General features: G+C 37.6%; 1 protein-coding gene across 1 annotated transcript; it reads right to left on the bottom strand.

Moving 5' to 3' along the window:
• Window positions 1–3,523: 3,523 nt before the first annotated feature.
• Window positions 3,524–27,455, bottom strand: LOC127848598 (electrogenic sodium bicarbonate cotransporter 1-like). The gene is made up of 20 exons (XM_052381151.1): window positions 27,274–27,455; window positions 26,761–26,848; window positions 25,443–25,603; window positions 24,818–24,994; window positions 24,411–24,499; window positions 23,212–23,322; window positions 22,672–22,806; window positions 18,058–18,204; window positions 17,282–17,415; window positions 16,585–16,759; window positions 14,593–14,726; window positions 13,730–14,273; window positions 12,755–12,868; window positions 9,999–10,163; window positions 8,906–9,084; window positions 8,367–8,439; window positions 7,591–7,659; window positions 6,905–7,081; window positions 5,677–5,835; window positions 3,524–5,257 (listed from the first exon to the last, which is right to left on the bottom strand). Exons 1-20 carry the CDS (start codon window positions 27,371–27,373, stop codon window positions 4,793–4,795), a joined length of 3,396 nt encoding a protein of 1,131 aa, XP_052237111.1. The 5' UTR covers window positions 27,374–27,455; the 3' UTR covers window positions 3,524–4,792.
• Window positions 27,456–27,531: the final 76 nt, after the last annotated feature.

The raw sequence follows: 27,531 nt of genomic DNA on the forward strand, positions 1-27,531 counted from the left end.
GCATTAATCACATGTCTCTACAATAAAAAGAATCTAGTGTTTACATGCCGTAGCAGCCAAACAAAACACTACAAAAACAGGCTAGATTGTGTTGCCGGCCTAGCTATGCGCAAGTTGCGTATTTGGGTTCGAACGACAAACAATCGAATAAATCGAAATGTATGTTTAATTGGTCGATAAAGGTATCTGAAATAGAAACGAGTAATACATGCAATCAGGTATATAATCAAGATAATATATGTATGTATTCAAATGAAATACACATTAATAATGACTAGCGTTGCATGGCGGTGTGAATATTACTCGCAATAGTTATTTTAATAAATAACTAATAAACACAACCGTAACCGTCAGATGTCTTAAATAACAATACAAACAATTGACAGATAAAATAAACAAGACTATTGTCAAGCAATATAAGTCCCCTACCGGCTCCACCATTGTCAGAAATTCCAGACTTTTTTATATTTGTTGCCATAGCAACCAACATTTTTTATTTAGGAACAAAATGAAATGAAGTGCATAATGTCCATATTGCCATCTATCCATATTTCAAGTTTCATGAAAAAATATTTTGAACTTTAAAATTTATTGCAGGATCCAGAAAACCACCATTTTCAGCAGTATGTCTAGTCTATTTGTTGCCATAGCAACCAGAATTTCTTACGTCGGAACGAAATGAAATGACGTGCATAATGTCCATATTGCAACCTATCCATGTTTGAAGTTTCATGAAAAAATATTAAGAACTTTTAAAACTATCGCAGGATCCAGAAAACCACCATTTTCAGCAGTATGTCTAGTCTATTTGTTGCCATAGCAACCATAATTTTTGACGAAGGAACGAAATGAAATGACGTGCATAATGTCCATATTGCCATCTATCCATGTTCCAAGTTTCATGAAAAAATATTTAGAACTTTTATCGCAGGATCCAGAAAAGTGTGACGGACGGACGGAGACAAAACCATTAGTCCCCTCCGGTGAAACCGGTAGGGGACTAATAAAAGATTCAAATAAGTTACCTGCAGGAATATAAAATGTCCTACACAAATAATATAATGTTTTAATCAAAGATTGAATGACTGTCTGAAGCAACCTTCAGCAAACAACTGAATAAAGGAGGGAAAGTGTATGATTGGTTGTTACGTGCACGTGCTAAATTAGGTTAAATTCAACTACTAGTATATGTTAACTATAAAATAACTAAGACTACAGACTTTATATCAGAGCTACCTTAAACAACTCGACATGAATAACAAACAACTTACTAACGATAAATATGAATTTATACCCTGTGACAATTGCACTTTACCGTTACGCAGTTGTTTACCACTATCGACAATGCGGGGGTTTGGGAGCGGTAGCCCGCGATACTAAGGAAATATATAGGTGTTGGAAATATATCTGTCTTTGATTTATTATAATCCATATTTGCGTTTATTAGTGTAAAAATGTTTCATTGTACTTTGTTTTGTTCATTTTTTATATACAGTTCTGTTTTTTTTCTGCAAAAAATTCATATCACTATGATGCTTGCAATATTGAGTCTTTTATGTCTACATTCTACTAACATCTGTACACATTATAACACATTATCTTTTATTTCATTCCAACATTATGTTCATAGTATTTCAGTGGAGAATATTTTTTCTTTTTTCTATTGAAACTAATGTATTACTCGTTCAATTATGAAAACCTAGTCATTACAATACTTATTGACAATAAAACATACAATTTCACCTCTTTTTGTTCTTCATTTTTATTTGTTAATACATTAAAATATATTATCTTATTATCACTCACTACCTTCATTAAAATACATGGTCGCTTAATTCCATCTCCTTTCACTGGTCGCAAACATTACAACATCAACGCCGTATATCTTTTTAAAGATATTTTTTGTTAAGATTTTTTTTTACACATAATGTTTCGTACATTTCAGATCTGTGTCAATGTCGTTGTAAATAAGATATGAGTTTTCGCACACACGCAGCTCATTTTTGTCCCTCTGGATTTATTGCAATCTATGAGGGTATTTTAAGTTAAAAACATACCCTGGGTTTTATTCTTAGTTTATAAGAATGTTACCTGCAAATTTAAGTTAGTCATAAGTGTGCATATATCAAGAGTGGCAGGAAATTGCTTTCAAATTAACACTCGTAAACATAGCAGTTTTTTTTACGGGAGCGCGTGTCACTGTTATCATTTGTAAATAAATAATAATAGCTTAATCGAATTTCAATATAATACAAAAATGCTATGTCAAACATTTTTGTGTAATTGGCATTCAAAATGTTTATGAGATATGTGCGTCTTTCGCAAGTTATCAAAATACAAATGTATTACGCAGCTTATGTTTTATGTTTTTTTCAGTTAATTGGATATGTTTATTGAGATTATATTTAAAATTGTCAGATATGCATGACTTTCTTCGTTTATCCGATTAGAAAAAGAAGTATTTTAAAGTGTATCAACTATATATAAGTATTTATAAGCTAATCATATGTGTATAAATTACGAAGTTTTTTTCCCAGATATGTGTGTTATTTAAAGATTATAAGATTATTTAATCGTGCGTTAACTCACTATTTGAAAAACCTACGCACACTCCCCAATATGGTTTCCAGTATCTCTTGTATTTTTAGGGTATTGTTGTCGCTAAGGAAACATTTCAAGTGGCATCAATTTATGTTTTCTGGCAAGTACAGTGCATTGCCTCTGAAGATAAGTGCTCGAATTATTGGAATATCTCGCACAAGTCGTTCACTTGACAACAATTTGATAAATTTTTCGTCGATTTGTCCGCACCTTTAATTCGAAAATGAAATATAAAAGAATATTGTTTTTGCTGCGCTTACAGTAGCCACTATTTCCCGTTGTCAATATTTCTGCACCAGAGATTTATTTGGGCAGTGCTCTGTGAAAATGGGGTTTAATGAATGTGCGTAAAGGGTTGTCCCATATTAGCCTGTGCAGTCCGCACAGGTTTATCAGGGACGACACTTTCAGCATTAACTTGTTTTTTTTTTTTGCTAAAACGGGAAATACCATAAACGCGGAAAGTGTCGTCCCTGATTAGCATGTGCAGACTGCATACTAGGCTACTCTGGGACGACACTTTACGCACATGCATTAAACGCCCTTTTCACAGAGCACTGCCCGTTTTATTTTTTAAATACATGCCAGCATTTAGCTGTTTGGTCAATGACATTGGCTCTTTTCCTCCTGCAGCTTTTGAATCATTTGGTTCAAATATTTGTGCACTCTTATTTCACTCCCGAATGGTTTTAATGTGATAGGGCAAAATGATTGGCAGGAATGTTAATAAATATTGACACAATATTTGTTCATCCTGGTCTCGCTCGCCCGCCCCCACCTTTTGTGTTTGGGGGGGGGGGGGCGGGGAGGGGCAAAGAATCCGTCAAACAACTGATAATTGTGTTGTGGCCTATGTTAGAATGTTCTTACCCTTCGAAGGCTCAATAATCGAATGGGGAAGAAATAACTATCACACCGAGGGCAATACTGTAGGTTTAATTTAATAGACATTAATACTCGTATAAAATCGAACAGAGTACATACCTGCAGAAAAATGACTAGGATGTATACAGTAACATATTTTAAAGCTGAAGTTGATATGGGCTTTAATAGTCGTATAAAATATAGTGTATTTACATATTTACAAATTAACAAATATGTCTTAGAAATAAAATTATGCTACTATAACACCTTTACTTAACCAATTAAAAAGTTTTAAAGCTAGTTATGTTGTGTCTGCTAAAAAATAAAATTAACAACATGTTCACATAAAAACATTACCGGTATATACGCAAAGAATAACATGAAAGAGGAATACAATATCAAAAAGTGGAAGAAAATAATATACGTAATTGATGCTGTACATTTCAATCAAGAATACATTTGCTGAATAAAATAAATTACAAATATAGGCACTTTGATACATACATAATACGTCATCAAGGTAAAGAGTATAGCTGGTGGACATATATGTCCTCAAAATTCTGTCAAAAACCTGAATAATATTTAAATGTACACTCATGGCTTGTAAACTGTTATAGTACGCAAGCATTTAATTATATGCCTATTTAATGTGTGTTTGTATTCAATGAAGGTATTCAGTATGCGTTACATATAATAATTATTAACTTTGTTTTAGTTTGCGTTCGACTCATAAAACGCTTAAGTTCTCACTGTATTGATTCCTATGCTTCCTATAAAATTTAATGTAAAACCTTTAACATTTCGGGCATGATACCCTCATAACCTTACATTTTTTCATGAACATACTAGAATTTAATAATGATACAATTTCTTTTTTTTCTTGTTACTTATTTAGTTAAATGTTATCCGCCTTTGGGAAAGTTTTTTTTCCGCTGTTGTCTCGGATTTAAAAACATATAAGTGATTTCAAATTGAACAGCAATTCTTTCCTTGCATACATAATGAGCGTCCTTCGCGACAAGTATTGCAGAAAATAAAGGCGATTTTTAGAAAGATTATCACGGCATCTCAATAATTTAGTATACTTTAATCTCGAACCTTTAACAGATAATTGCTTGTGTCAGATTTTTCTATTTGTGCCTGTATTTGTTGTTAATGAAACTTCATACACGTGTACTTTTTTTCTTAACGGACGATTTAAATGGGGTTACACATAAGACTTACGGACGATTTAAATGGGGTTACACATACGACTTACGGACGATTTAAATGGGGTTACACATAAGACTAACGGACGATTTAAATGGGGTTACACATAAGACTTTGCTTATTTTTTCTTCCCATGTTTATTTGAACTGGTTTCGTGATCAGACGCGGAGTCCGTTTCCACCTCGTTGACGTCGGAAGTAATGGCCGGAAGTGAAAACATTTTGTTCAGCACATTGTGGGTCTCCACCGAGGAGGACATTGTCGGCGAGAAAAGCGGCGAGTACGCCTCGCAGGACAGCCTCCGGCCGAATGCTCGCTTAGGCGCAGGCGAAAACTTCAGTTTATCCGTTTCGGACAGCGAAGGGGCTAGGGATCTCCTCCGCTCCACGGCGAATATGAGCGACTTCCGGCGGTCTGTAATAACTTCCGGTGTCATTGCCTTTATGCGGTCGATGTCTGTTTTACAGGTGAACGTCACGCTCATCCTCGGTTCCAGCGCCTTCCGGCTTGGCAGGGCCCCGTTGAGCTCCGTTTCCGTTTCCGGTATGACGTCATCTGGTTGTTTCGTATCAACATCTTCGACCTGTTTATACGGAGAATGTTAGATCATCAACAAGATATTATTTAAATATTATTTAATGCTATCATGTGATTGTCATGAACATCGGCATCGCAAACGTAATCCAAATCTTTCTCCCTCCGTCAATCCTCATTATCAATATCATCATCAGCAACCCAAGACCGTACAAATAACAACGACGTCAACATTATTTTCATTATCTTCATCATGTGTCATCAAATCTATCATCAACGTTATGTTACGGAATTCGTTAAGAATGTCATCTGTATTACGCAGATACGTCATTTTGAATAGGACAATTTATACATAATTTTTGCTGTGTCATATATTTAGTACATTTAAGAGGAGCTCCTACATTTTTTTGTAACTTCAAAACCACTTTCTTTTAATCTATTGACCAATTCAACTAAATTAAAACCTACCGTTATCATGACCTTGGGCGGTTCGGATTCCTGTTCCTTAACTACTTCTGCTTCCTCTTTCTTCACTTCCGTGGCCGGCAGTATGTCATCGAGCCATTTAAGTTCGCGCTGGGTAAACAGCTTGTCCAGTCCCTTGCGAACGAAACAAAGGAACAACACCTGGGAAAGAGAGACACGAACACAGATCAGATATCAACGTATGTTTGACGCTCTTTTTCACTTTAGTTTTCCCATACCGATTGCAATGTCCCCAAACATCTATCATAAAACAATTTACAAGCACAGAGCAATATATCCCTATATATCGCGCATAAAATATTTTTGAACGTTGACTATTACATAACTTCGACAGTCTTTGTATTTCATTTAACAAGATGTGATCTTCATGTAGTTAACAATTACACAAGCGCCGGTCTTGTTTGTGGGCCACAGCAGTTTTAAAAATGTGTGACATTGCCACAAAGTTTTCATCGTCAGACTAGTGCGAGAGTCTTATTCCAGACTAAAACGAAAATCAAGTTTTAAGATTATGTAACAAATTGAACTTGACTTCAACAAGGCACGGAACAAGTGTATTTTTTATACATGTATATAGAACACCAAATAGTGGTATATTTAGTGGACTGCATTAGTGATTTATAGTTTGGGTCTGAAAGTCTAGTTTCCAAACTACAGCTTATGATTGGAAGTCCATGGGCATTCTCTTGATGTTTTCCAACTAACACGGGCTATTCTTTTTAGGCTACACGTTCTTAATTTACAAACCGCGCTCATAGAAAAAGGGTTCAATGTGTGTGCATCAAGGGTCGTCCTAGATTGGCCTGTGCAGTTGACACAGGCTATCAAGGGTCGTCCTAGATTGGCCTGTGCAGTTGACACAGGCTATCAAGGGTCGTCCTAGATTGGCCTGTGCAGTTGACACAGGCTAATCTAGTTTACAGATACCATCATAGAACTGATTTGGTAGTGTTTTTACTACGACGTATATGCTACCATTACTTACATTCTAGTTTTTATAATACTGCTGTACGTCGTTCATGCCATACCATTACTGATATTCAAGTGTATAGAAAACATAACATTACAAATGTACTTCTACTGTTATTGTCTGACTAAAGCGCACATGCCATGAGCGGGAAGACGATAGAGAGTTAAATCGTCTTCAAGTCTTAACTGAATATGACTTATATGTTCCTTTTATAATATCATTCAGCTGTAGGATACATGCCATGAGCGGGAAGACGATGGAGATACTCTCTATGCTCTTCACGACCCAGAGAACGATTAGGCCGATCACCTGGATCAGGGTGAACAGATGCACGCGGCGGATGGGCACGTTACGCACGAATGAGTAGTCCGGCTGGTACTTGGCCGGCATGAAGATGATCAGCACGCGCTGAATGAGCTGGGGTAAGAAAATAAAGTAGTGGTAGGAAAATAAAAAAGGGTTAAGAAAATGAAGTGAATTGGGGGGTAAGAAAATAAGTGGGGTAAGAAAATGTGTGGGTTGTGGTAAAAAAATGTATGAGTTCGGGTAAGGAATTGTATGAACTGGTGTAAGACAATGTATAAGCTGGGGTAAGAAAATGGCGTGGGAAAGTTAAAGACTTGTTAAAAGATGTTCGTCCGCCTGAAAAAAAAAACAACAACAACATTTTAATGTATGTAGCAGACAGCTTGAATGATTCCAGCTTTTACGAGAACATACAGCTCAAAACGACCCGAGGATCAGAAGCTGTGAGTCGGGTTCTAGCAACTAATGTATGCACTAATAAAACTGTAATATTTGGAATTATGATAGCAACGAAAGCACTGGACACAATTTCTTACCTTTCCCGGCATTCGTACCCGGGACAAACACGTTCGGAACACTCGATTCTAGTGAGTGCGTTAATAATTATGGTGGAACTTTACCTGCATTCCACTCAGTGGTGCCACGCCCATGTACAGGAACACCCCATACAGGACCGGCATGGGGATGTACTGCGAATATATACAAATAGGTTACAACCGTAACATAACATTAATAAAATGTACTATATATGCTTGAGACTTTAAACAAGATCTTGATTGACTGCGGTAACTGTATTTCGTTAAATAGATTAATAAGCATATTCTTTCTGACGTCTTGCAGGGAAAGCACAATGAAATCACTGTAATGTTGTAAAATTGGAGATAAAAGTGTAAAACCTGCCATGTTTCTCAATTTTTGGCTAAACATTACGATTTTACATTAAAATAAATAAGGCATGGTAATATACTATTGTGAATTAATTGCATATGGCTCAATACGCAATACCTTACCGTTAAATTTAACCCAACCCACGCACTTTACGCCTATCGTGCGTTAGATTTTACCAAACGTCACGAGCATTTTGACAAAGTGTTTCGCTGAATTAGACTCCATACAACATATGCATACAGTGTATAGAGGCATGATGTCCGGTCGTATACCATTAATAATAATACCAGCTCATGTTTTTGGTAACGGTCATTTTTCAATAATATTGGTTTTTGACTCGTAGACTTTTCGTTAATAAACAAGTTATAGCATGATAATATTCTTGCACAAATATCGAACATAAATTGTAAACGTAATTTTCGTCTCCAATTCATTTAGCAAAGCGGCTATGTGTTACGGAGAGACGGTATGTTTTATGCAATCATTGCAAATTAAGTCGTCTACTTACATTAAGCACAGATGTGAACAACACGGCCAGACCGCTGAAAATGGCCACCATTAGCGCTGTCAACCGCTGCTCCCTGTCATACAGGAAATTAAATTACCATCTTCGCCTTCATCATCAACGTATTAAATATCATCATCATCATCATCATCATCATCATCATCATCATCATCATCATCATCATCATCATCATCATCATCATCACCACCACCACCATTATCATCATCATCATCACCATCAATATCATGACAACCATTCATTATATTTAGCAATATCTGAAAATAATAACAACATCACAAACATCAACATTTTAAAATAAAAAGTATACACATCGTCCTACGACACAGCCACCACCATTTCTAGAAATCAATATCCCCATATTGACGCTCATTTTTGTTGTCGACTCAGGTATCCCGGTTTCGGAAAATACGTTAAAAGACCCCCGGCCACATACAACGTTGTACATTTTAGAATTTTTTTTCCGTATCCCGGTACTTTTAAGTAGTACCTGAGTCGACAACGACAAATCGAGCCATGTTTACCTAACTCCCAGAAACACCGGTTTCTCTCCTGGAGCGGTACACTCGGAGACCTTCTTCAGACTCATGATGTGCGCCAGGGCGGTGACGGTGGCCGCCACGTACCAGGGGAGCCCTAGGAGGCCCAGTATCACCACGAGCACGCCCACTATCAGCATGTCCAGGTGGTACCCGGAACCTTTCTGGAAATATCACATAGTTGCATTTTAAGTCGTTGACTCGAACTCGCTTTGCGCGAATTTCCGGTTGGATCGAATGCTAATATGACCACCAACACGCCCATTATCAGCGTGTGCCGGTGGTATCCGGAACCTTTCTGGTATTATTACACAGTCAATGTTAGTAATAATGAAGTCGCGCACTTGGAAAAGGGGGTTTATTGCGTCAGGTACTCATCGACTCATCAGGCTTTGATAAGGCCATGTAAGGGTTTTCTTCCATGTTTATACTTATGATGTTAACGATCTTTATAACGATTTCTAGTAAATGTACAAATATGAGCGTAGTTCTGTGAACATGGAGTTTAATGCATGTGCGTTAAGAGTCGGGCTAGATTTGCCCTTGCATTATGCACATGTTAATTAAGGACGACTCTTTCCTTTTTTATGGAATTTTTCGTTTAAAGGAAGTTCTTTTTTAGAGAAAAATCCAGTTAAGGCGAAGTGTCGTGTCTGATTAGCCTGTGCGTATATTCATTAAACCCACAGCCTCTTTTCAGTTTAAGTTTTAACCTATTTATTTTAGCTCGATTGTATCAAATGCCAAGGGCTTAGTGAAACTGTCGAATCGGTTTAATGGGTAGAACCAGTGATTGGTGTCTTTGGGGGAGATCTGAGGAACGCTCTCACTGTAGGGATCTAACCCGTGCCATGACGGTCACTAGGAGCACACCTTATTATCCACTACGTCACTGCGACCTTTAAAGCGCAGTGTCTTTAAAAGAATCGCTTCGTAGAAAATAATTAACATTATGCTTAATGGTATCGTTGTTATAATTTCTGGTCGAAGGATTTGTGTGGCTTCAGGTGCTCGACTTGCCCGGAACATTGCCCTCAATTCGCAAAAAGAAAAACACACGAAAATTTGACAGTTGAACCTTGAGTTTGTTTTCGCGGCGGTTGACGATGACCGCGGTGATCTGCTGGTCCATGAAGATCAGGATGGTTGCAAGGAGCGCCGGAAGTGCACTCAGGAGGTAAAGCCACCAGGGGTTCTTTGGGCTGATGGGGTTGATCAACCACGGCCGACCGGGTTTCGTCGGCTTTAAAAAAGTGGAAGAGACGTTATTATTGGAAAAGCATAAATAACAATCATACATTGTTCATCAAGTGGACGAGAACAAATATAGGATGCAACGTCACTAGTGACATAATTGTAAGCATCATTGTAAAAGTAATTGTAAACATATGTTAACTATCGCTCTGGTGGTTCTTGTATAGGCTGATACTCTGTTATCAGCAACGTACTCCAAATGCTAAGTGGTTGGAATGATACTCTGTTATCAGCAACGATCTCCAAATTCTAAGTGGTTGCCTGATACTCTGTTATCAGCAACGTTCTCCAAATGCTAAGTGGGTGCCTGATACTCTGTTATCAGCAACGTTCTCCAAATGCTAAGTGGGTGCTGGTATCATAATTCGAATGATATTCCTATTACTCGTTGTTAATTAAATGAAAATAAACGATACATTTTTTTTACAATCTATGATAATGCAAAAACGATTTCGAGTCTTAGTTCTTAGAACAAAAATGTCGGCATTTATCATGCGCTGATTATTTGTTTTCTGTGGGCTATGGAAACTGTTGCTTGTGGGCTATGGAAACTGTTGTTTAAGGGCTAGAAAAACTGTTGTCTGAGGACTATGGAAACCGTCGTCTGTGGGCTATGGAAACCGTTGTCTGTGGGCTATGGAAATTGTTGTTTGTGGGCTAAGGAAACTGTTGTCTGTGGGCTATGGAAACTGCCGTCTATGGTCTATGGAAACTGTTGTCTTTGGGCTATGTAAACTGGTGTATGTTTCCCACGGGAACTATTATCTTCGTGCTACGGAAACTGTTGTATATGGGCTAACTGTTGTTTGTTGGCTATGGAAACTGTTGTCTGTGGGTTATGGAAACTGTTGAATGTGGTCTATGGAAACTGTTGTCTGTTGTCTATTCAAACTGTTTTCTGTGGGCTATGAAAACTGTTGTCTGTGGGCTTCAAAAAATGTTGTATGTGGGCTATGGAAACTGTTGTCCGTGGTCTATGGGAACTGTTGTCTGTGGGCTATGGAAACAGTTATCTGTTGGCTTTGGGAACTGTTGTTTGTAGGCTATGGAAAAAATTGTCTGTTGGCTTTGGAAACTGTGGTCTGTGGGCTATGGAAACTGTTGCCTGTGCCCTATGGAAAATGTCGTCTGTGGGCTACGGAAACTGTTTTTTGTTGGCTAGGAAACCTATTGTCTGTGGGCGATGGAAACTGTTGTATATGGGCTATGGAAACTGTTGTATGTAGGCTATGGAAACTGTTGTCTGTGGGCTATTGAAACCGTTGTTTTTGGGCTATGGAAACCGTGATCCGTGAGCAATGTAAACTGATGTCTGTGGGCTATGGAAACCGTTCTCTGTGTGCTATGAAAACGGTGGTCTGTGGGCTATGGAAACTGTCGTCTGTGTGCTATGAAAACTGCTGTCTGTTGGCTATGGAAACTGTTGTTTGTGGGCGATGTAAACTGTTGTGTGTGGGCTATCGAAGCTGTTGTTTGTGGGCTATGGAAACTGTTTTCTGTTGGCGATGTAAACTGTTGGCTGTAGGCTATGAAAACTGTTGTCTGTAGGCTATGGAAATTGTTGTCTGTTTGCTTTGAAAACTGTTTCTGTGGGCTTTAAAAAATGTTGTATGTGGGCAATGGAAACTGTTGTCTGTGGGCTATGGAAACTGTTGTTTGTATGCTTTGAAAACTGTTGTCTGTCGGATATGGAAACTGTTGTCTGTGAGCTATGGGAAATGTTGAATGTGGGCTATGGAAACTGTTGAATGTGGGCTATGGAAACTGTTGAATGTGTGGGCTATGGAAACTGTTGAATGTGGGCTATGGAAACTGTTTGTTTGTGGGCTTTGAAAACTGTTGTCTGTGGGATATGAAAACTGTTGTCTGTGAGCTTTAGAAACTGTTTCTGTGAGCGATGGAAACTGTTGAATGTGGGCTGTAGTAACTGATGTATGTGGGCTATGGAAACTGCTGTTTGTGGGCTTTGGAAACTGTTGCATGTTGGCTATGGAGACTGTTGTCTGTTGGCTATGGAGACTGTTGTCTGTGGGCTATGGAGACTGTTGTCTGTGGGCTATAGAAACTGTTTTCTGTGGGCTATGGAAACTGTTTTCTGTTGGCTGTGAAAACTGCTGTCTGTGAACTATGAAAAAAGTTGTCTTAAAGCAATGGAAATGTTGTAAGTGGGCTATGGATACTGTTGTCTGATGGCTATCGAAACTCGTCAGCTTGATATTCTAATATTGTCTAGGGATTATTTAATCATGAACATTACAATACGTGTCCGTTATGGGCTATGCGCCGTCTTCTATTATTATGTAAGAGTGAACAGCAGAAAAGATAGTTCTCCCTGTGGGATATTTGCCGTAAGCAGTACATACTGATTTTTCCACAAATACTATTTGAAGATTGAAAGGCCGAAATATTGTTCTAATTGCAAGGGCTGATCATTAACAAATTAAACGTTCTATGTGGGAACTTGTTTGTTGTTTGAGCATTAATCAACACACACACGCTGTCTTCTGGATATTCTTAAATAGTTTTCGTACGACAGCACGACGTTCTATTTGTCGTCTGCTTGACAGAGCTGACAGTTACCTTGAACTCTGTGGGTACGGTCAGTTTTGGCGTCGGGATGCCCAGGGCGGCGTCGATGCCTACCATGACAATGATGGAGATGATAACAGAGAAGTCACTCACGTTGGTGCGCACCTGCGACAGGAGAGACAACTCAAGAAATAGACAAGTTGAGTGTCGTTTGAGAAGATGGGTTAAAACATGTGCGTAACGTGTCGTCTCAGATTAGCCTGTGAAGTCCGCACTGGCTAATCATTGACGAAACTTTTCGCCAAGACTGGAATTTTGTTCAGAGAAGACTTCATTTTAAAAATCTGCTAAAAGTGTTAAGTGACGTCCCTAATTAGCTTGTGCGGATTGCACAGGCTAATCCGCTACATCACTTAACGCACATGTCTTAAGCCCAGTTTTCCCAAATTTTAGAAAGAAGATCAAACCTTATTAGGAAGGTCGGAACGAAAATATAAACCTTGGTGACAACTCAGTTAATATGTGAGACTAAAATTAGACAAATACAATAGATATTGTTCTTTAAAAAGAAATAAAGATATACTACGATGGAAAAAGGTAAACTATTTTCGTAATAATTTAAAAACCAGCGTGGCAAAACAAAATTTCACAAATACTGACTTTTTTATTATGTTTTATGTACCGGTAAGCGTTGAAATTTTTATTGGAATTTGTAAATTTGAAATTGAAACTTTATTTAATGTTAATAATAATGATAGAAACGAGAAGAGAAGAAAGGATAACCGCAACTTAATATAACAGAATGCAAGCAACAATAATGGAGACAATTTGCGAAATATATAAATTCAGAAATACTGTGGCATTAAGTTCAACAATACATTGTGGAAATAACAAACTTAATAAATGTACAAAATCTTTTATAGTTTCTTAAATTCATCTTAAAAATCCTCATATATGAAAATCACTAACACAGCCAGTTTTGGAGTAACAATACAATCAGATAATTACAATATAATTGATACTCACTAAGGTCGGAAAGAATAAACTGTGCCGGAAATTGACAAGGACCGTGGCGAGGATAAATGTTCCAAAGAAAAGAAGGAGCGAAAACACAAACACGTCCGGTACGTGCCTGTCTGAGCAGCCGACACCGGAAATGTATCCGCCGAGATCCGTGCAGATTTGCGCGAGGTACGACAGCGTCTGTGTCGTTCCGGTTATCGGAAGACTTGTAACGTTCGTCTCCAACAGGCCGCTTACAGATGGTGCAGCCAGCGTAGTCAAATTCAGCGTCGCGTTCCCACCAGTCGAGTTCTCCAGGATACATAAGCACGCAGCCGGATTTTTTAGAGGATGTAGATGAAGCGGCGACGTGTGCTCTATCTCAAACGACTTTTTGAACGCTTCGTATATGAAGATGAGCGCGACGAGCGCCGCAAAACTCTCCTCGGTGAAGCGCGTGATGTAACGCACGAGCGCGCTCAGGTCGAAGGCGACGATGAGAAGAATGAAGAAGCCGGTCCAGAAGCCGACCCAGACTCGGAAAGGCATGAAGTCCCAATCATGGTCGCTGAAAAAAGCGGCGAAATGTATTCGACAAATGGCGGCATGTTTGACTGAATTAAACGACGCCAAGGATAGCGACAGAATGATACAAATTTCCAAGTACTACGCAAGACTTTATAAAACACATAAAACTAGATTTACGTGAACGTTTAAATATACCTAGTATATTACCTGAAATTTTAATAGCGGACAATATACAAACAATTTTTAAGATAAATTTGAGGCTAATGTAAAACTTTGGTTACTAGTACGGAAAAAACCCTGTTGTTCACAAGGTATCTTGTAACCACTGGAAAATTGATACCGGTATCCGAGCAACATACACGCAGAATCGATAAAGGATGCCTTCCAAAATCAGCATGGGCCCTGTACTGGCAAGGATGTTGAGGGGCTGGCCGGAAAACAGCGCGAACAGGACACCGGAAATAGCTGCTGAGAGGATACACTCTATCGTACCCTGAAGCGAAATCGAAACGAGGTTACACTACAACACAACGAATCAGAAATTTATACAGATAAGAGGAAACACAAACATTCTATTTCCTAGAGAGAACATTTTCGTATAAATGAATGATGAGATGGAATTTTGTGACCTTAAATCATTCAAGAGGATCAAAAATCGGTAGTATGACTTCTCGGGGCTAAGATTTGTAGAATCGTAGGACTCATTCCGGAAACTCGCCTATTGACACTCATTTTCCCCGCTGCATTAACTATCCCCCCAAAAATGGTATGTTTACAAGCGGATAGATCTTTCTGATACAAGATAGAGTTCCGAAATTGGAAAGTAGTCCAGTATAAAGGTTACATTATACACAAAAATCGAGTCAGCTTGGGGGGGGGGGGTCTGTACTTTGTAAAAAAGGCATACAATTTTACTCGAAGGCATATTTTACTTTTAAGACTGTTGCTCTGATTTTACGTTTAGCAGATATTGATGGGGTAAGCATAAATGTTCCCGACTAAATCCATTGCATATGAGTAAGTTAGAGATTATGGTAAAAGTTGCACTGGAAAAGGTTACACTCCACGAGAAAACGGCCGAAAAAAAAAGGTGCAATGATAGTCGATTTTGATTTGTGTTGAGTTCTTTCTTGGTTTGAACATAACATATTTTTATATTGCTTAAATCTATTCAGCTTAGAACGCATTGAAAGAAAAGGTGTGGTTATGGGGGTCTCTAGGTTGAAACTGTTGAATTTATTTTCGCTTAAAGTTGTCGCGTTAACATTCAACAATAAAGAGAGAATATTTATTATATGTTGACCTATATCCCCCAGCTTTTTCTACCAGATGGCAGCGATTGACCGCTGCAGTCATTCATTCAAGGTTTGGCATCTTCAAACTTTAAAATTAATAAATATCATCAGCGAGATAGAACCTCACTGAGTTCATATTTCATTATATCAATTATGTTTATGGATAAGAAGACTTATTAGTTTTTCTGAATGATTTACTGTTGACATTTATTCTTTGTTTTCATATCCCATTTGCAGAAAAAAACACGTAATGTACATAAAGATTAAATGTGATATTGTTTCCAATTCGACCTCAGATACTGATCTAACGGATGACAGGACTCAACATTGCTAGTCTTTGTGCAGCACAATTATATGGCAAATATCAGCCACCAAATGAGACACTTCTTATAATATAATTGTCTCTAAACTGCAATTGGAGGACCATCTTTAGTACACGCCCATGTCCTTCATGTGACAGTTCTCGTCATAAAGTTGTATTATTGCATCTTGTCTTAATAAGGTGGTCACAATTAATGTCCACCAGATGTCGCAATAAATAAATAGTTTTCCCCATTATTATCACCACAACTAGGTTAAATAGTTGAGCCAAACATTTTGTTCATTAACTCATTTAAGCATAGTGGACTCTCACATCCTTCTAAATTGGATCAATTCATTTCCAAAATTAGGGTTTTCTATTATATTTATTTCTATATTTAAAATATTTCTTAGAGAAATTCCTTTAAGTAAACAGTGCAGATCCTGATGAGACGCCGCATCATACGGCGTCTCATCTAGGTCAACGCTGTTTGCCAAGGCCTTTTTTCTAGACGCTAGGCATAAATGGGTTAATTTTTACTACAAGTTGTTTCCCACTTAAACAAGAACATTCAATCTTGCAAATCTTGTTACATATTTTTCTTTAGATCAGTTTGTGTAGTCAAAATACTTAAAAGTAGAAAAACGTTTAAACACTCAACCCGGAATACCGGAATTCCGGAATAAAAATAAGTTGTCGGCACCAACATTTAAAAAAATAAAATGTTTTGTTGTTTTTGGCGCGACTATACGAACCATATAGTTGTCTGTAGTGGTTGTGAGAAGACCACCAAATGTGACGTTTGGGGTGAGAGAGGCCAGGAAGAGGAAGAAGAAGGAAGCGATACATTGGATGTGGAAAGCGTCCTTGAAGTCTGACAGCATGAACGGTAACTTCCGCCGGATGTCGTTCCTCAGCCCGCCGAACAGCCTGCCGGGTAAAGAAGACGACATGATAACTTCTACCAAAAATGTGTGTGCGGCTGTTTTTGGAAATTTTAGAACCAATGAACAATATATATTGTTTTTCGAGAATTGTAATAATATGATGTAGTTGGTTATCTTTTCGTTTTTAAACTCTGATTGTTTACTTTGAGTTTAAACATTTTACATTTAAATAAACTGTGTAGAAGGGTTTCTATAATTTATAAATTCATAGAAATTCTCATTAAAGGTCGCATAAACATGTGCATTAAGCTACCGGACATGCGGGCATCGGAGTATACAAAACGTGTAATGCTTATTTTAACAACATTATCTTACAGATACACTAAGGACTAAGTGATGATTGTAATCTAAAAACAACACACTGAGATAGTGATAAACTATTGAAATAACCAGGTATCAAGAAAATGAAGAACATTTGTAAAAAGAGCTAATTACATAAGTGTGTGCAGTTTAAAAAATGGTATCATAATATTAGTGTTAATTATGGCGTGACCTAGTGACCTACTTTCCAGTCCTGACCAGTGTCGGGTCAGAGTGACCTTCGACCTCGTCCTCATGATCGCCGTCCTTGAGCTTATCAAGGTCAACGATGGCGTTCTTGTGCTTGCTGCTGTTCAGATTACCCGTCTTCCGATACACCTGCGTATATATGGAATGATACATAAGAGCCATACGCTGTCAAAAGAAGGTTTAATGCATATGCGTACAGGTGTCGTCCCAGATTAGCCTGTTGAGTCCGAAGAGGCTAATCAGGGACGACACTTTCCGCTTTAATGATATTTGTCGTCTAAAGAAAGTCTCTTCTTAGCAAAAATCTAGTTGAGGTCGAAGGTGTCAACCCTGATTAGCATGTGGGGACTGCACAGGCTAATATGTGTAGACAATTTACGCACATGCATTAAACCCCATTTTCTCAGAGCGCGACTCATACAAAAGCCTTTGGGTTTATGAAAACTTAAAAGTAACCCCTTGCAAGTGCGGTGTCTTTCCTCTAACTGTTAAGAGATTTTTATATTCAAATCAAAGGCATATGGAACACGCATTTTGATAGATAATGTTTAGAGAGTTTCACAGTACGTTTTCATCAGGGTCCGTAATCAACAGCATATTTGTATATATGCATACTCTTACAAACAATATCATCGAAACAGAACGGGTCTTATTGTTCGCAAGGCTGCGTCAGGCCGACGCAAACCTGTCGTGACCAGATCTTTATCAAATATTGCAACGTGAAATATGAAGTTATTTTTTTCTGAGATATCAAAACGGACAGCGGCGTACTTGTGAAGGTTTCTCGTCTGGAGGCTCGATGCGCGTGTTGGGGTTCCAGACGCCAGGGGGCAGCACTGTAAGGTGAAGGGAGAACTCCTGCATGCCAGCCAGCAGGTCCTGCCGGTTCGTGCCCCTGTACGCGACGATTCGGAAGAACTGAAATGGGGATAACATGGGTTAGCAAATATTTATGACCATCAATCTGAGCAGTAATGGCATCCTTAACCCATTTATGCCTAGTGGACTCTCCCATCCTTCTAAATTGGATTAATTTATTTCCAAAATAAGGGATGTCTAGTATATTTTTTTCTATATTTAGAATATTTCTTACAGAAATTCCTTTAAGCAAACAGCGCAGACCTTGATGAGACGCCGCATCATGCGGCGTCTCATCTGGGTCTACGCTGTTTGTCAAGGCCTTTTTTCTAGACGCTTGGCATAAATGTGTTCAAATGTTTTCTCTTTCTCCGTCTAGCATGAATTATTTTGCTTATATTCAGTTCCTCCTGTTTATCGTTATCGTTATAATTCTCATTATGATGATGATCATAATTATTCTTCTTGCAACCATCATTTGATTACTCAGCATCAACACTAGTTCTGGCTACCATAACTTTAAACGTCGCTTTTTATGATTTTTGACAGGCGCGACTTTAAAGTTATGGACCAACCACATTGGTAAGTCCACCAGAAATTCACGAAAAGTTGACAGTTAACAAAGACCGGTCCAAAATAGCTTTTAAATGCAGTTATTGGCCCAAATCTACTACTTGATCGGAAATATTTACATTTTTCACATTTAACTGATATATTCTTTCACAAATAATATCTTAAACATTAGAAATTTATCTTTTCTGCTCTAACATATCGAGAAAGACAGCGATGCGAGAGCCATTTTTGAAATGATAATCTCCAGAAATTTCACGGTCATATGACGTTATTTCTATTTTGAGGTACATACCATGTGCTAAGTGTTTTCAAATTCAGATCGACAGTTCCCGGTTTTTTTAATTGTTCTTGCTTGTTTTGTAAACAAATTGTAGTATAAAGACAAGCTCAAAGTAAACATTATTTAAAATTACCTGATTCACTTTGAAATCAGTCTTTTAAAGGGGCCTTTTCACAGATTTTGGCATTTTTTAACTTATTCATTAAATGCTTTATATCGATAAATGTAAACATTGGATCGTAAAAGCTCCAGTAAAAAATCAAGAATAAAATTAAAAAAAGGAAAAGAACATTGCCCGGACCAGATTTCGAACCAGTGACCCCTGTAGTCCTGCCAGAGTCCTGAAGTAAAAACGCTTTAGCCTACTGAGCTATTCCGCCGAGTACATATACTTGTAGTATTTTATACCTTATATAAGCAATCTTCGTAGTTTCACAAAATGTAACGACAAAAACAGAACTCTCCAAATTATTCAATCGTTTCGCGTTGCAACGCTTTATAATTTTTAGGTTTTAAAATCGTCAAAAGATGCATATAATGGCTATAATAGACCATGGCAAATGTTCAGTATTACTGTTTCCTCACAAATATCATAACTAAAACGAAAATTTGCGAATCTGAAACAACTTTTTTCAATTTTGTCAATTTTCCAAAGCGTGAAAAGATCCCTTTAACATACGCCCCGATGCAGTAATTTATATTCATTCACAAATATATGTAGAAATGTATCCAAGAAAATGAACTGTCCATGATTAATAGCGTGACATACGACTCTGGTTGACTTTCGATATGGGGATCGCTTCAGCGTACAGGTCTGCCAATACTATATAAACTGTTCGCTGAAGTATCTTTAGCTACATCAACACAAACATTCGAATCTTCAACTTCCGTCATCTTGTACATTCTCGTCAATTCAATTAAGCTAAGTTAAGTAATCACTGTTTACTGTTTACAAAGTCAGTGCAAAACAGACATGTTATCACCTACATCATCCACTCACTCACCATCATCGCGATCAAAGGCATTTACTGTATTACCATCGTCGTCATCCTCGCCATCAAAACTATCATCTATTTCCTTAACATAACAATTATTATTCTCTTCCTTAACATCACCACCACCGTCATCCGTACCATCATCACCAACCGCATTTTCACAATCACCAACATCAACCACTTCCTCATCATCGCTCACATCATCACTTTTTCATCATCGCCAATATCATCCACTTCCTTATCATCGCAAAGATCATCCACTTCCTCATCATCGCTAACATCATCCACTTCCTCATAATCGCTAACATCATCCACTGCCTCATAATCGTTAACATCATCAACTTCCTCATCATCGCTAACATCATTCACTTCCTCATAATCGCTAACATCATCCACTTCCTCATAATCGCTAACATCATCCACTTCCTCATAATCGCTAACATCATCCACTTCCTCATAGTCGCTAACATCATCCACTTCATCATCATCGCTAGCATCATCCACTTCACCATTATCGCCAAGATCATCCACTCTCTCAAAATCAGCACCAGGCTGCATTATCACAAGCATACCTATATCCTAATAATCACCAAAATTATCTGCATCTGCAAACATCACAACAATTCTCAGCGTCCTCATCTGAATCTGTTATCATCACCACCATCATATGTATCATAAATAGCGTTTCCTTAACATCATCGCCATCATCTGCATTATAATTATCGTCTCCTTAGCCAAACTTCATGTGAATCCTTGCCATGACCACTCTCATTATTTCATCATTATATAACTATATAATATACTATATACTTTATAATATAACTATGATAAATTGCACACTTCAAGACGACTTACTAAGGTCACAAAATTAATGTTTGATAAATAAGATGGCTGTCAACCCAGATAAAACTACTTGCATTACTATAGGATCACGCCAAATACTTAAACATTCAGAAGATCTTAATTTGTTTGTAAATAACTCAAAAATAAAACATGTTGCAACCCAAAAACTTCTAGGTATCCATATTGATAAACATTTTAATTGGAAGGCCCATGTTGATATAACTTGTTCAAAACTTGTTTCGAAATTATCATTGTTCAGGCGTATACAATATTTTCTAACACCTGAGATGAAAATTATGTTATATAATGCGTATGTAACACCAATTATTGATTATGGATGTGTCACATGGCAAATGCAAATACTAGAGACATAAACAGAATATCAAAACTGCAAAGAAGGTTTTTAAGAGTTATATTACGCGATGACTTAAATATAAATGATTATGGTTTATCACAAAAAATACAATCGCTTTCTTTTGAAAACAGATGTAAATATTTCACAGGTATAATTATTTACAAATCTCTTCATGATTTAACGCCCACATATATTGACGACTTGATAAAACTGGCGAAAAACAATAATTACAATTTAAGATCGATATCAAACAATGATTTGACGCATAAAACACCTCACTCAAACCTTTAAAAAAAGTCGTTAAGTTACTCTGATATGGAAATATGGAACCACATACCGGTTAGTATTTGCCAATCTCTCACTCTCACCACTTTCAAACACATGCTTAAGACATATTTCTTCTTTGAGGCGCAAAATGAGTCTCACGCGTAGTAACATTTTTTCTGTTTTCCTCTTATTCATAAGTCAAAAACTCCTCCATAAGTGTCGTAATGATTACTGTAGATTTACCTTCTGCAAACAAATATACATATTGCTTTTTCAAACTATTTATATAGCAAGGAGGTGCAGGCTATTCTTCATAACAGTTGTGTAATTTCATATCCTATTGTGAACAACACTGGTCATGAATATTGTTTTCTGTAATTATTATATTTGTGTATATCAGCCACTTCTATCAATCGTAAACTATTTCAAGAGCAATGTATTCCACGTTTTTAAATTCTGACTTTGTACAATAATATACGCGGCTGTTTTTGTTAACTTTTTGTTATTGCTATTGGTCGTGTTAATTAAGATATGGTAATTGTATAAGTGTGTCTGTGTGTATAGGGGTGTGCGCGCGCGCGTGTGTGTGTGCGTGCGTGCGTTAGAGTGTGTGCATATGGGAAAATGTAATCAACAATACATTTATATTCTTAAATACTTTCTGTTAATAAATATTTGTTCCTTGAGACTATTTCAATATTGGAAGGGAAATTAGTAATATAAGAGAAGTCACATAATATACTTGCTTTTTATGACACTTCTATTACACTGTCACAGTACTCTTATCTCCGTCAAAGTCTACATGTTTGCATCATAATGTAGAAATGCATTATTCATACCATAGTTGTTTGAAGGCCTCATTGAAAATAAGATTGCCATTGTTAAACTGTTTGCATGACTTTGTATCAATGTGTTGTCTTAATGAGTTACCTTCGGAAAATAAAGAGATTATTATTATTTTTTTTATTATATTATATATTATTATCATTATTATTATTATTTTTTAATTATTATTATATTATTATTATTATTATTGTGATTATTATTATTATTATTATTATTATTATTATTATTATTATTATTATTATAATTGTATTATTATAAATAAGGATCAAACCTGGACGTCATTATTTTGTGTCCGACTAACTTACTGGCGTTGACACAAACAATTCCAGCCTTTATCTCACCGTTCAGAAATGTGCACGAAATCCTACCTCATCCGTGAGCAGGGCTGCCATACAGCGGCACATCTCTGCGCAGTGACCCAGGTGCGAGCGGGGACCCAGTACGACGAAGAGGAATTTTGTTGCCAGGTTCACCTCAGTTATGTCCCCAACGTTACCCGCCCTCTGAAACAACCGGGAACTAGATATGTGCTTTATGCGCGGTTTACTTTTAACTTGTACGACAGTTGAATACACTTGTCCATTAATTTATCCGAGAGTTTGCTTTGTAAATAAGTTCATTTTCAGCCGGGTAAATGAGAATGACAACACACATACAAATGCGTAGAAAAATAAGTTGAATAAGAAGAAAAAAAAGAACATACATACAAATGCAGATACACAATAAGTATAATTATAAGAAAGTGGCAAAGAATGAAAAGAGTGGCACAAAACGAAGACGTAGATGAAAAAAAGATTTAAAAGCAGGACTAGAAGAAAATGAAAGATACATTTAGGGAACGGTTCAATTGCCAATGTGGTCAATGCCGGATCGCCGCGAATTTCGTAAATTTCCATAAATGCCCGTACCTTAAGGCGGACGAAGGCGGCAATGATCTTGTCGAGCTGATTGTTCTCGCCCACGAGAAGATTGGCCACCTCCGAGCCGGGTGGGATCTTCCGCAGAAACGACTTATTCATCTGCAAAATGTTTATTGCAAATAAATAGACGATATTTATTTGTTCAAGTATTTTATTTAAATACTGCGTTTGTTTTCATTAAACGTGAGACTGGTTATATATATGTTTTTGGTCATGTCATGTTTCTAAATACATTGTTCACGCAAATTGCATTTTTGCACCGCAAATGTTACACAAATGGGATTTATTATATCGACTTTCAAAATTTATTTACTATGAGTCAAAATACTCGTTTTTTACAGTGTTTAAATGATACACATTAATTACAAAACTAATTGACATAATCTTATCCGTGAGTTATTCTTTTTTATATTTCCCCAAATTTAAATAACAATGTATTCATATGTTTAATAATAAAGCCAATATTTTATTATTGTTTGACACGATAACCGCATCAATGTCTAAAGACGAGGCAAAGCATCGTCGTTGAACAACACATAAACGACCAAAACTGTCCTTTATGCGGTTAAACATAATTTGAATGACCCTTAGGTTGCTAAACAAACAAGAACGACCTTAAAGGGGCCTTTTCACAGATTTTGGCATTTTTTAACTTATTCATTAAATGCTTTATATCGATAAATGTAAACATTGGATCGTAAAAGCTCCAGTAAAAAATCAAGAATAAAATTAAAAAAAGGAAAAGAACATTGCCCGGAACAGGTTTCGAACCAGTGACCCCTGGAGTCCTGCCAGAGTCCTGAAGTAAAAACGCTCAAGCCTACTGAGCTATTCCGCCGAGTACACGTACTTGATGTATTTTATACCTTATATAAGCAATCTTCGTAGTTTCACAAAATTTAACGACAAAAACAGAACTCTCCAAATTATTCAATCGTTTCGCGTTGCAACGCTTTATAATTTTTAGGTTTTAAAATCGTCAAAAGATGCATATAATGACTATATTAGACCATGGTAAATGTTCAGTATTACTGTTTCCTCACAATTATCATAACTAAAACGAAAATGTGCGAATCTGAAACAACTTTTTTCAATTTTGTCAATTTACCAAAGCGTGAAAAGATCCCTTTAAGGTTGTTGCATTGTACTAATTTATACAGAAGAAATATACAAGTGAAAGGAAATACCTCTCCCAGAGCCAGGGACGGTGAATCGGGACATATGGTCTCGCCCGGGAGTTGGAGCGAGTTGTTAGACTCGTTGCCATCGTAACCCTCTGAACATAAAATATGCATGTTGTAATAAATACTAGTATTATTAAGCTTAGACGTTATAAGCCGTAAGCTTTCAATGCAATCGAGCTTAAATTAATAGTTTAAGGTTTACGTTAAAGGTTTAAGTTTAAGGTTTAAGGTTTAAGTTTAAGGTTTAAACTAGCCAATTATGTCCCCTTTCTGACTCTAACTTCGCAAAACTATTTTATTAATTGTTTATGCTTTTCTTTACTGTTTAAGTCACTCTTAAGTACGTGTCATGTGACACTCAGTTACTGCTCAAGTGACTCTCACATCCTTCTAACGTGGTCATAACTTACTGTTGACGTGACCATCTCCAGGCGTAATAATCATCTTGTGTAGGTTGAGGGAATTCTGGTGCTTCTTCTTCTTCTCATTGTGCTGGAACATGTGCGGTTTGGTAAGGATGGCCTCGAACTGTTCACGCCAAATCCTTGGGATATCTCCGTCGGCGGTCCACGCTCTAGAAACATCACCTAGAAATAAACGATAACACATTACAAGTGACGCCTTTGATTATATTGAAAGTTATTTACCAGTGTATTGTGAAATACTGCTGATAACAATATTGTTCATTTTCTCGTTCAGTATAGAGGCAATAGGGCGACATTCCTTTGAGGTTATGCTACACTATGACAGTCGTACTATTAAGATGAATTTTGAGGGAGGGGGAACTTTATTGTTGAGTGTGTTAACTCTTGTATAAATATTCAATAGGCGACATACAGTTTCATAGATGTACAACGACATTGTTTTTTCATTTTATTTTCGAAGCAGAAGACCGTATCATCATTGATTTGGAAACAATATGAAACATAGCAAAAGGCTAGAAAAATGCTTTGACATGTTGCCGTTATATAACGCGAACAAAATGGAATACAATTTACTGGTAAATAACTTATACAATAGTGTTACGTGACGTACAGGCAATCTCGCGCATGGTTCCCGCGGTGATGTCCAGCAGTACTGGACAGGTTCCCAGCATGCACTGGAGGTCCTGTAGCGCCTCCATCATGAGCGAGGCCACGTGCGGCTTGGACCAGCGCTGACCGCCCTCCTCCACCGCCTCCTCGTAGCGAATCCACCTTGCGGACAGTCAGACAAAAGATGTGAGAGAAAATACCCTGGCGGACAGTCAGATGAAAGGTGTAAGAGATAATACCCTGGCGGACAGTCAGACGAAAGGTGTGAGAGATAATACCCTGGCGGACAGTCAGACGAAAGATGTGAGAGAGTATACCATGGCGGACAGTCAGACGAAAGGTGTAGAGATAATACCCAGGCGGACAGTCAGACGAAAGGTGTGAGAGATAATACCCTGGCGGAACAGTCAAACGAAAGGTGTGATAGATAATACCCTGGCGGAACAGTCAAACGAAAGGTGTGAGAGATAATACCCAGGCGGACAGTCAGACGAAAGGTGTGAGAGATAATACCCTGGCGGACAGTCAGACGAAAGGCGTGAGAGATAATACCCTGGCGGACAGTCAGACGAAAGGTGTGAGAGAGATTATACCTTGGCGGACAGTCAGACGAAAGGTGTGAGAGATAATAACCTGGCGGACAGTTAGACGAAAGGTGTGAGAGATAATACCTTGGCGGACAGTCAGACGAAAAGTGTGAGAGATAATACCCAGGCTGTCGGGCAAAAGAGATCTTTAACAACATTCCCCACATAAGCGACAACAGTTATGACACAGTATAACCAATTAACTGGCCGGCAGTATTCGGTGTAACTAATGCATGGGTGGAAAGGCGGAAAACCTACTATGAGGTTTTATGCAAAGAGTTGCAGCGTCAAAAACAATTAAGAAAGACTAATAACCTACTGGACAGTCGGACGAACAGAGTAAAAGAACTTTATAATAATAACATTAGCAATAAATACTTTGAGACCACACATTGCGACAAAAACAACAACAAAAACATCATTATTGAGACAAATGTTTTGATTTCAGAGAAATTCTGGTATAATTAAGTTTTTGAAGTGGATTGAATCTATTTAATTACTGTTAACTGTTTGAGATCAATCTTTGTCAACATTCGACACGGATGTACTACATTCTAGAATGACAATTTATCCGAATGTACTAAATACACAATACACTTAAACTCATATTCTGTTAGATATTTGTTAACTTGATACCCACTTGTTTCCCTGACAGTTCTTACTATACGAAATTGTATTCGACAATATGAAAAAAACATGTAAACGGCCATTTTGACCTAGACCGATTTGTACCTGGCCATCTCTTTCCAGACCAGATCGTTCTTGTAGGGACGCAGCATGTCCATCTGACAGAACAGGCCATTGCATTCAAAGTCATCCCCTAAAAATACAGATGTACTAAACGTCGTGTTATGAGCATACGTGTACCTCATTTCTAGCTCGATTCTGTAGAAAGGCATTTGCAGCAAGATTTAAGTATTTCCTTGGAACAACCTGTATTTAAAGTATTACATTTTCTATGTCGATGGGACGCTCTCGGGGTATGTGAAGAATTAATAATCTTTCGCCTGATGCAGCCTCTCACTTTATGTTTTCTAATGCAAGAGATAGAGGCAAAATATAACCCTCTAAAGGAAAATCCCACATAGCAAATACATTGTATACAATATAGGACGCGAAATGTTTTTTTAGAGACTGATTTAATATGCTATGGGAATGAGTTAAAAAACGCTATTATTTTCGACGTAAGAAAAGATAAGATTATTGTTAGACAGTTTTATCAAAACGGCGAATTGTTATAAGTACCGATAAGAGTCGCAACCCTCTCTGTAGCCGCCTCTGCAGCGCTCAGAGAGTCCCCATGTAAATTGTGCGCCTCTATTTCCGGTTCCGTTGCGTTGTCCATGGTGACTACGCTGCTTTTAGCACTTGCTGGTTTGGTCAGATCCGGTAAGTCCACATAAGACTTGTCTGTATAATGCTTTCTAAAGCTGGAACAGACAAAACTACTTTCAAATGATCAGTTTTCTGGCAAACGCGTATTCTAAAAATGTTTTAAAACTC

The sequence above is a fragment of the Dreissena polymorpha genome, chromosome 10 (assembly GCF_020536995.1).
Source record: "Dreissena polymorpha isolate Duluth1 chromosome 10, UMN_Dpol_1.0, whole genome shotgun sequence".
Lineage (NCBI taxonomy): Eukaryota > Metazoa > Mollusca > Bivalvia > Myida > Dreissenidae > Dreissena > Dreissena polymorpha.